The sequence below is a fragment of the Vipera berus genome (genome assembly GCF_964194415.1).
Source record: "Vipera berus genome assembly, chromosome: W".
Taxonomy (NCBI): domain Eukaryota; kingdom Metazoa; phylum Chordata; class Lepidosauria; order Squamata; family Viperidae; genus Vipera; species Vipera berus.
In genome coordinates, this window is record NC_138210.1 from 58,090,204 (window position 1) to 58,101,699 (window position 11,496).

The 11,496-nt window shown below is 43.3% G+C and overlaps 1 protein-coding gene across 1 annotated transcript; it reads right to left on the minus strand.

Moving 5' to 3' along the window:
- Positions 1-1,978: 1,978 nt before the first annotated feature.
- LOC308676318 (sulfotransferase 1 family member D1-like) lies at positions 1,979-9,509 on the minus strand (the record flags this gene model as incomplete). Its single annotated transcript, XM_081342131.1, has 6 exons — positions 1,979-2,144; positions 4,681-4,861; positions 5,921-5,930; positions 6,125-6,272; positions 6,616-6,742; positions 8,916-9,509. 6 exons carry the CDS (start codon positions 9,507-9,509, stop codon positions 2,032-2,034), a joined length of 1,173 nt encoding a protein of 390 aa, XP_081198257.1. The 3' UTR covers positions 1,979-2,031.
- Between the last annotated feature and the right edge of the window lie 1,987 nt (positions 9,510-11,496).

Consider the following 11,496-nt stretch of genomic DNA (forward strand, 5'->3'; position numbering starts at 1 on the left):
GTTGCGGGTGAAGAAGGAGAGTGCAAAAGTTGGGTTGAAACTTAACATTAAGAAAACCAAGATCATGGCATCTGGCCCTCTCAATTCCTGGCAAATAGATGGGGAAGAAATGGAGGTAGTGACAGATTTTATTTTCCTGGGCTCACTGCAGATGGGGACTGTAGCCAAGAAATTAAAAGACGCTTGCTCCTGGGGAGGAAAGCCATGGCAAATCTAGACAGCACACTAAAAAGCAGAGACATCACCCTGTCAACAAAAGTGCGTATAGTCAAGGCTATGGTCTTCCCAGTTGCAATGTATGGCAGTGAAAGTTGGACCATAAGAAAGGCTGAGCGCCAAAGAATTGAGGCCTTTGAACTATGGTGCTGGAGAAGACTCCTGCGAGTCCCTTGGACTGCAAGGCGATCAAACCGGTCAGTCCTAGAGGAGATCAATCCTGACTGCTCTTTAGAAGGCCAGATCCTGAAGCTAAAACTCAAATACTTTGGCCACCTAATGAGAAGGAAGGACTCACTGGAGAAGAGCCTAATGCTGGGAAAGATCGAGGGCAATAGAAGAAGGGGACGACAGAGAATGAGGTGGCTGGATGGAGTCACTGAAGCAGTAGGCGTGAGCTTAAATGGACTCCAGAAGATGGTAGAGGACAGGAAGGCCTGGAGGAATGTTGTCCATAGGGTCGCGATGGGTCGGACACGACTTCGCAGCTAACAACAACAACAAAGCCCTGCTCCAAAGCAGTTGTCCCATATTTTCAGCATCTCTCTCTCTCTCTCTCTCTCAACTGTAACGTCCTTTTAACGACCCTGTAATCCCTTAATTCTGGATAGAGTTGGGGCAACTGAATGGAGTTGAGCATTTACTGGCCGGATGCCCTCCCTGACTCCACAGGAAGTTTGTAGCAAGTTTTTTTTTCTTTGTGCCCTAGGAGATAAATATCTGCCACTACCTAGGATTGGGGTCTCAAACATCCTAATAGGAGGCAAGCTTCTTCACCACTAGGCCACCATGCTGCTTTCCCCCCCCCTCAACCATCTCGTTTTCTGTTTGAATCCAAAGCACGGCAGATCCCTGCTCTTTACAATGTATGATCAAAACTCCTCACTGTGCAGTATTTCCTTCATAATGGTATTCACTTTTGTATTCCGTCCATATTCATTCAGCACTTATTTACTCTTACTCCAATCATGTTCACAGCCATTTTGTCTTCTTTCAACCAATATGTCTTGCTCACAACAAATCACAAGCTACCCAGTACTCTTCTACCAGCGTCTGTCTGAACATTTCTCCATTGGTTTTCCATATATAGTAAGGTAAACCATTTCATTTACTTGCTCTTGTTTTTAACTTCTATCATAGGTTTGGTCAATTAAGACTTTCACTTGATGTGTCTGGCCAAAATGTGCAGCCAAAATTTTTCCAAACGTGTTATTCTCCAAGCACGCTGACAGTGAGAACAGTCAACCATTGGAACAACTTACCCCCAGAAATCATGGGTGCTCCATCGCTGGAAGTGTTTAAAAAGGGACTGGATAATCACCTGTCTGAGATGGTATAGGTCAGGGGTAGGCAACCTCGGCTCTTTTATGACTCATGGACTTCAACTCCCAGAATTCCTCAGTCAGCATAGTTGACTGAGGAATTCTGGGAGTTGAAGTCCATGAGTCTTAAAAGAGCTGAGGTTGCCTACCCCTGGTATAGGTCCTCCTGCTTGAACAGGAGGCTGGACTAGAAGACCTCCAAGGTCCTATTCTATTCTATTCTATTCTATTCTATTTCTATTCTATTCTATTCTATTCTATTCTATTCTATTCTATTCTATTCTATTCTATTCTATTCTATTCTATTCTATTCTATTCTATTCTCTACAATTTAGAGATTACCTTGACAGCCTGTACTGTTGGACATATCTTATTAACTAGGAGGCATGTGCAGTGTGCTGACCTACATTCCAGGCACATATACAAAATGTGTAGGATTATTTTAATTCTGAGTAAGAAAATGGAAAGTCAAGGACGGGGGGGACAACAACAATCATATATCTGTTCGAAACTGCAATGTAGTTCCTTTCATTTGCATCTTGTAATTCTCGTTGAAATGTTCATTTTGTGCCACTGTGAACTGGTTTTTCCAGTCGCCAGCAACTCCTAAGTTGAGGGGAAAATGATAGTCAACATAACTGTGAGGTCCTTAGTACTTGCTGAGCTTGCTTGCTTGCTTGCAGGTATTTCATCAGTCAACTGGGTAACAAGTTAAACGTAGTGATGTTGCAATAGAAAACAGTATACAGTATGCAACTCACGGTTCAATTGTGGAACCTTTGATGGTCTTTGGCCTTGGTTGTTTGCTTGCAGACCTTTCATTACCCAACTAAATAACATATATTATCTTCCATTTCAACATCACCATATTTAAAACTGGATAAAATAAAGTTGGGTCCGTAACATACAGTATGTTCCCTGGAGAGAAAAATTATCGGAAAATGGGCAGAGGGGGAAATAAAAGGCTGATGTACAACATTACTGTGTATTTGGGAGAATGCAGAAGCTAGCACAAGGCAGGCACAATTACTATTTCTCTCCCCATATGTTTTTTTCCCCATCTTGATTAGGATTGTTTCCTACGTAGAGATCCCTGTAGAAGTAGTGAAATCCCAGGAAAAGGATGATGATGATAATAATAATAATAATAATAATAATAATAATAATAATAATAATAATAATAATAATAATAATAATAATTAATAATAATAATAATAATAATAATAATAATAATAATAATAATAATAATAATAATAGAAGAAGAACCATCTAGTTGCTGAAGACCTCAGCCACAACCTTCTCTGAGAATGGCCCATGTTAATCTTTCCCAAGCCATTGTACTGCATTGTTAATCATGGTCATTCTTGCTGGAAAGTCATGAAGCCCCCCATATCTGCAGGCTGCCCAGGTTGGTGAAGATTGTTGTACCTGTAACATGTATAAAAAGGACCCTATTTGCCTGCAACAACATTACATTTCCATGCTGCAATTATTGACCTTTATTCCACCTTCCCTCGGGTGCTGATATTAGAAGCAGAAACTTTGACCCTTGGAGAGCTGTATGCAATGAAATTTCATTTTGATGTATGCCGATTGGTGTACATTCAAAGTGACAATAAAGTAGTTGTTATTATTATTGTTATTATTATTGTTGTTATTATTATCACTGTGCTGATCAGGGAATATGGAATTATTATTATTATTATTATTATTATTATTATTATTATTATTATTATTATTATTAGTATTAGTATTAGTATTATTATTATTATTACTACTACTACAACAACAAAACAACAACTACAATAATAATAATAATAATAATAATAATAATAATAATAATAATAATAATAATAATAATAATAATTTAATTTAATTTAATAATTTGATTTCTATACCGCCCTTCTCCCGAAGGACTCAGGGCGGTGAACAGGGCAATACACAATAAAAATCAGATACAAAAATTAAAAAACCATTAAAAACCAATTAAACATCATGCCCATAAAATCAATACATATTAAGTTAAAAACTAATTTTAAAAAACCCAACCCCACCCCGTCAGACCAGGCCAGCTTGTTCGAAAAAGAATGTTTTAAGATCGCGCCAGAAGGAGCGAAGGTCGGGGGCCGTCCGGAGCTCAACCGGTAAGCTGTTCCAAAGGTCTGGCGCGCCCACAGAGAACGCTCTCCCCCTGGGGGTCGCCAATCGGCATTCTTTGATCGGCGGCACCCTGAGGAGGCCCTCTCTGTGGGAGCGCACTGGACGGAGGGAAGTTGACGCCGGTCGCAGGTGTTGCCGTAGGTAATCCGGACCCATGCCATGAAGGGCTTTGTACGTCATAACTAACACCTTGAACCTCACCCGGAGAGCAACCGGTAGCCAATGCAGCTCGCGGAGCAGAGGTGTAACATGGGAGTATCGGGAAACTCCCAAGACAACTCGCGCGGCTGCATTCTGCACCAGCTGGAGTCTCCGGGTGGACCTCAAGGGCAGCCCCATGTAGAGAGCATTACAGTAGTCTAGACGAGAGGTCACGAGCGCATGAGTGACTGTGCGCAAGGCATCCCGGTCTAGATAGGGCCGCAACTGGCGCACCAGGCGAACCTGGGCAAAGGCCCCCCTAGTCACAGCTCCAATATGCTCTTCCAAAGAGAGCTGTGAATCTAGAAGGACCCCCAAGTTGCGAGCCCTATCTACGGGGGGTAATAGCTCACCCCCCATGGCCAATGATGGAATAATCGGAATTTCCCGGGATGCCGGCACGAACAGCCACTCAGTCTTGTCAGGGTTGAGTCGAAGCCTGTTCCTCCCCATCCAGACCCGGACCGCCTCCAGGCAACGGGACATCACGTCGAGGGCATCGCTGGGGTGGTTTGGGGTGGAAATAAAAAGTTGGGTATCATCAGCATATTGGTGATACCCAACTCCAAAACCACGAATGATCTCACCCAGCGGCTTCATAATAATAATAATAATAATTCCATATTCCCTGATCAGCACAGTGATTAGCCCTGATAGCTGGGAATTGTAAATCTAACACATACGGAGCTAGTCAAGCAGGAGAAGGCAGTACTATTATTTCCTCCTCCTATGAGCATTAGAAACCTCATCCAACCCCAGTTTGGTTATTTGAAAGGCTTACCTTTCCTCATGAAAGGAGAGATGGTGTGATCCATAAATGAAATGGGAACGCCTGTATAATTAGCCATTGGGTTCTGGCTCATCTCTTTGAAGGAGGTGTGGTGTGCAATTTTCTTGACTAAGTTTTCATCAGCTGGCGTCTCTAGGAATTCCATTATCTTCCGAATCTCTTGTTCTGGATCCTGTGTACAAAGCAATAATCAAGTACTGAAAGCCAGGACTTAAGTCTTACAACAGTTCACTTAGTAATCGTTCAAAATTACAACGGCCCTGAAAAAAGTGACATATAACCATTTTTCACACTTATAACAGTTGCACCATCCCCAGGGTCACGTGATTTACATTCGGATGCTTGACAAATGACTTATACTTATGACGGTTGCAGTGTCCCAGGGCCACGCGATCACCTTTTGCAACCTTCTGAGAAGCAAAGTCAATGGGAAAACCAGATTCATGTTACTAATTTAACAACTGCAGCGATTCACTTAAGACCTGTGGCAAGAAAAATCATAAAATGGGGTAAAACTCACTTAACAAACATCTCACTTAGCAACATAACATTTGGGCTCAATTGTGGTCATAACTTGAGGACTATCTGTATTAGGAAGAATGGTGTACAGATAGTCCTCGACTTACGACCGCAATTGAGCCCAAAATATCTGTTGCTAAGCGAGACAACCGTTAAATGAATTTTGTCCCACTCTACAACCTTTCTTGCCACAGTTGTTGAGTGAATCACTGCGGTTAGGTTAGTAACATAGTTGTTAAATGAATCTGGCTTCTCCATTGACTTTGCTTGTCCGAAGGTTGCAAAAAGGGAATCACATGATCCCGGCACATGGCAACTGTCATAAATACATGCCAGTTGTCAAGCATTCAAATTTTGATCATGTGACCATGGGGATGCTGCAACAATCGTAAGTGTGAAAAGCGGTCATAAGTCCCTTTTTTCAGTATTGTTATATCTTTGAACAGTCACTAAATGAAGCGTTACAAGTCGAGGATTACCTGTACAGCGAGATTGTAAATGAATTAAAATATGCTATCCTTTGCACAGAAGGCATGTAGTCAAAACCTCACATTATCTCTCACCCAGAAGGGAGTAATCGTAGAGGATATCTTTTTCCTTTCTCATTGTCCCGAAGGCATCTTCTGCCATTTAGCCATAAAGTTGGTTTGGAGATGTAATCAACTTAAGCCTCTCACAATCTTCCGCCTACAAGGTTCTTTTTCCAACTTGCCTGAGCATAACTGGAATTGTTCTCCACATAATTAGAAGGAGTTTAGCTCGAGGACAGCTGCCATGGCTGCTATGGCATGTTTTGCAGCATTTTGTGATCGGTCCTCATGTGTATCTTTGATTAATGGAGGTTGAAAATGTATGCAAGACTTAGACTAGGTCTAGACTTCATATCTAATTCTTAAGGTGGGGAGAAGAAGTGGACAGTGGAGTAGCAGAGAATAACAATGTTAATAGAAGGAGCAGAAAGAGTCTTGCCTCTTTCATATCTTCATAAAAGAGGTACAGAATCCTGTATTTTTCCCTGATGTCCCACCAACCTTTGACATGATCGTACCAGGATCCAAAAGACACTGAAAAGAGAAATAATGCTTGTGAATGATGGGAATTTTAGTGCAAGAACATGGAGAAAACTACAGTTTTCTTACTACTTACTTTGGTTCGGTCATCCACTAAAAAGGAATGGGTAAGGAGAAGAAGGCCCAGATCTGACCTTCCCATTCACAGAACTTCAAGCTGTGAAACCCATCAGTAGTAGAAGACCTCAAGCAGCTTCCCCCACAATGGTGCCCTAAGAAGCGTTAAGCCATCCCCATAATTTGCTCTGCTAGCTGCAGGTAATATCATATTGTACCTTGAACTGAGGAGGGCTAATTTCCAGGCTCAATGCCTTTGAAGGGTTTACTACCCACTTACCATTCCCATCCATAAATTTCTTCAGAAATTCCTCCCACGTTCCAGGCTCCGGGTGCAGTTTTGCCATTTTGTAGAAGTAATAAAACGAGACAGCCACATCTTTTGCATTTCTGGCTACATAGATAATCTGTTGAGAGAGAAGGAGTGTAGATACAGTGAAAGGGGAAATGGACGAGCAACACCAAAATTTATGTGTATGTATTTATTTTACTAAGAGTATCTGATAAATAAGAATGTATGTTAATACTTGATAAAATATTACTGTATATTTGTTGATATGTTTGGGGGAGAGTTGGGAAAAATAAAAATTGTGTGTGTGTGTGTGTGTGTGTATTCCTTAATGAGATTAAAAATGCGAATCCCAGGCATATTAAAATTAACAAACTAAGCGAACACTGGGATGAAATAAGAAAAACTAAAACAGTTTTTATTGCTAAAAGATCAAGCTTTCATTGGATGGAAACACTGGGGTGGGGAGATCACGTTTATGCTGTTGGTGTTTGCACTCTGCTCATGGAGTGCATCACTGGTCTGTTTGTTGAGGTCGGCCGTATTTCTTTTGAGTTGTCGCGCATCTGTTTTGGGGGGATGTAGTTGTCTCTGAGTGTCTGTTGTCAAAAGTGGATTGCTGATAGTTCCATGTGTTGTAGCCATAGCTCTAGTCATTGCCCGTGTTCTCATACCAGAGGTTCTAAATAGTTGTTGCTCTTCTTCCCTGTGTTCTACAATGCAGGGTGGTTCTGTGTGCAATCTTGATTTTGATACAATGAAGCGCTCTGTGAATGCTTGCTCTGTTTGCCTTCATATCGCGCACGTCGTTCCTCTTCCCAATTCCTTAGTGCCTGGTATGCAGGGGGGAGGTCTATGTGCCGGTTGATAGAGAAGTGGTTTGAAAACCAAGCTTCCTTAAACAAGCGGCCGCCTTTAGAGTTGTCACTGGCAGTTGCCTCGGTCCCTGTTAGATTAAAGACGTGGTTGTGTGTAGCCATGTGTGCCCACACCTGTGAATATTGTTCTTGTTTTCTAATAGCGAGTTTGTGTTCATGCACCCTAGTCCTCAGTCGTTTTGCCGTCTCCCCAATGTAATTGCAATCGCAATTCTGGCATGACATCTTGTACACGACCGAGGATTTTTCTTCATTGGGGAGTGGTTCTTTAGGGCGCATGACACAAGTTCGTAATGTCCGATCAGGACTGTGGGCAACACCGACCTTGTGAGGGGCTAGTATGCGCGCTGTGGCCTCGGATACACTGTGGATATAAGGCAGTGTTATCCGTGATGTTGATGTGTTTTCACATTGATGGCGGGTAGGTTCACCTGGCCTGCTGTGTTGTCTAATGAAGTTAGGTGGGTACCTGTTGTTTCTGCAGATACGATAAAGGCGGCGTTTTTCTTCCCTTTTTGCCTTATTCGTGCTGCAATGCGTGTCTATACGTCTAAAGAGGGTCCTAATACAGCTGGCCTTATGGGTTGTGGGGTGATTACTTTCATAATGAAGTATCATGTCCGTATGGGTGGATTTACGGTAGACCGATGTGTGTAACGAGCTGTCAGGTTGACGACGTCTAACCAACATGTCTAAAAAGGCCAAAGCCCCATTGGTCTCTTCTTCTGCAGTGAAGCGGATATCAGGATAGATGGAATTGAGCTTCCTCATCAGCCTGTCCTTGTCCTGCCTTTTGACGATCACAAAGGTGTCGTCCATGTATCTCACCCAAAACTTGGGGCAATACGTGGACATCACCCGGGTCTCTAACTGTTGCAGGACTGCCTCTGCAATGACACCAGAGATGGGGGACCCCATAGGGGTACCCTTCACCTGTTCATAAATGGTGTCTTGAAACGTAAAAAACGTTTTCAGGCATAGGGACATGAGCTGAAGCAGATCTTCGTTGCTAAGTGAATCTTGATGTTGCCCCGCTCCCTGCTGTTGCAAGCGGTCCCCAATTGCAGCAAGTGCTAAGTCTTGTGGAATTGAGGTGAATAGGGAGGTGACATCGTAGAAAACCATGATCTCTTCCTCCTCTATGCTGACAGATCTAATTTTCTCTAAAAAAATTCACTAGAGGAGTTCACAGTGGTATCATTGTTCATTACTAGATTTCTTAACCTGCCATATAGCCATTTGGCCAGCCCCGAGGTTGGAGTTCCCCTAAATGACACAATGGGTCTTAGGGGAGCTCCTTTCTTATGGATCTTGGGGGGGTCCATAAAATCTGGCAGTAGGTACGTCTTTGGGGTGCATAGTTCTTAAAGCCTCCTCCCCTATTTTCCCTTGTCGTTTTAAACTATCCAGTACCTTGGATATTTGGTTCCTGAGGGTTGTCATAGGGTCTTTTTTGACAGTCCGGTAGGCGCTGGTGTCATTGAGCAGTGTGAGGGCTTTGTGGATATAATCAGGTCGGTCCATTACGACCGTTGCTCTGCCTTTGTCAGCTGGGAGGATGACGATGGATGTGTCATCCTGTAATTGCTTTAGGGCTTCTTTTTCAGTAACTGATAATGTTTGGCAGCGTCTGTGAGTCATAAGTAGGCTTGTGATGCGGTGCCTGATAGAGCCCTTGGTCTCTTCATTAATATTCACTTGTTGGATAGCTGATTCAAAGGCTGCCCCAAAGCCCACAGGGCATGCATCCGTTAGGTTGTAACCTGCGTCATGTTGTAACAATTTGAGTTGTTTGTAAGAAAGCGTCTTAGATGATAAATTGTGCACCAAACCATTGTTAGAACCAGGGTTGCTTATTGTGCGCAGGCGCTGCATTTTGTGATGCAGGACCTCAGTCCTGACTTGCTTGGTCTTTTCTGTAGCTTCGCTAATATGGCAAACGAGAAGCTGGTAATGCTGGCGTGCAAGGATTTGTTGACAACATTCCTGGTATTCACGGGCTGCCATCGTCATAGTATGGATGTTTCTATGATGGTCGTTAATCAATGCACGTGTAGTACAGCGTTGGAATCAACGAAAGGCAAGTCAGCACTCCATGGAATCCACAAGCGGTTTCTTCCAAAGCGACCTCGGAGGTAGATCGTTACATAGGCAGTTGTGTAGAAAGGCTAGTTTGCAATAAACGCAAGTAACCTTTCGTGCTAGTCTCTTCCATCTCCTGGCTGTGAGCAATACAGCTCTCAGGTAGTATTCCTTGATAAAATTAAAGTTGCCAAGGTTGAGAAACTCTGGACTACAGGGCAGCAACATGCAGAAGCCTACTGTAGCCTGGGAGGCCTCCATGGGTTACAGGGCCCAGCACTGCACAGAAACCTGTTGCAGCTTGGGATGCCAGGGCCTGGTCCCCACCCCACCAATTAGTCATGAGTCCTTCAGGAAAGGGCGGTATATAAATGTAATAAAATAAATAAATAAAATAAATTACAGGAGGCCTCAACTCTTATAGGGCCACCAGTGCAGGCAAATTGCTCCACTTATCTCTGCAATTTTTCTGTAACTGTTGACAGGCATGCCCAGCATCTACAAGAGACAGCCTTCCCACCGAGGAAGCATATGCAAGCATGTGCTATTCTTTCAATATTTTGGAAGGATTCCGAATGATTGCAAAAATGGTGCCTGCCCTCACAGTGTTTTTGGAAGCCTTCTTCTGAGAAGAAGAAACCCAGTAGGAAGACTTCTGCTTTGTAAGGCTTCCAAACCATTGTGAAAATGGCACATACTTGCAAAATGACACAAGTGACATGGATAGGAAGGCTGTGCCTTGTGGGCATGCCTCTCAATAGCTGCAGAGACATTATAAAGGTAAGTGAGCCAATTTGAATATGCTGGTGGGCACTGTAACTCAGAAGGCTTCCCAAGCCTGATGGGGGCAAGGAGCAAACTAAGGTTTCTAGGACCGTGTCAGTTCTGAATGCACAGTGGAATAGGTGGGGGGCTGAGATGTGCAGAGAGATAGGATACAAAAACAGTAACTGTGAGAGGGATCTTGGACTTCCAGTGGACAATCATTTAAAAATGAGCCAGCAGTGTGCAGCAGCAGGCAAAAAAGCTAACACAATCCTTGGTTGTATAAAGAGAAGCACAGAATCAAAAGCACGTGAAGTATTAGTACCGCCTTATAAAGCCTTAGTAAGTCCACACCTGGAATACTGCATCCAGTTTTGGCCATCATATTATAAAAAAGATGTTGAGACTTTGGGAAAAGTGCAAAGAACAGCAACTAAGATGATTAAGGGCCTGGAGACAAAAATATACGAAGAATGTTGCATGAATTGAGTCTGGCTAGTATAGAGAAAAGAAGGACTGGGTGACATGATAGCAGTATTCCAGTATTTGAGGGGCTGCCACAAAGAAGAGGGGGTCAACTGTGAGAGGGATCTTGGACGTCTAGTGGACAATCATTTAAAAATGAGCCAGCAGTGTGCAGCAGCAGGCAAAAAAGCTAACACAATCCTTGGTTGGATAAACAGAAGCACAGAATCAAAACCATGTGAAGTATTAGTACCGGTGGCTCAGTGGGTTAGGATGCTGAGCTTGTTGATCAGAAGGTCGGCAGTTTGGCGGGTCGAATCCCGAGTGCCGCGTAGCAGAGTGAGCGCCTGTTACTCGTCCCAGCTTCTGCCAACCTAGCAGTTCGAAAGCACATAAAAATGCAAGTAGAAAAATAGGAACCACTATGGTGGGAAGGTAACAGCGTTCCGTGCGCCTTTGGCGTCTAGTCATGCCGGCCACATGACCACGGAGACGTCCTCGGACAAGCGCTGGCTCTTCGGCTTTGAAACGGAGATGAGTACCGGCCCCTAGAGTCGGAAACGACTAGCACGCATGTGCGGGGGAACCTTTACCTTTACCTTTTAGTAAGTCCATACCTGGAATACTGCATCCAGTTTTGGCCATCATATTATAAAAAAGATGTTGAGACTTTGGAAAAAGT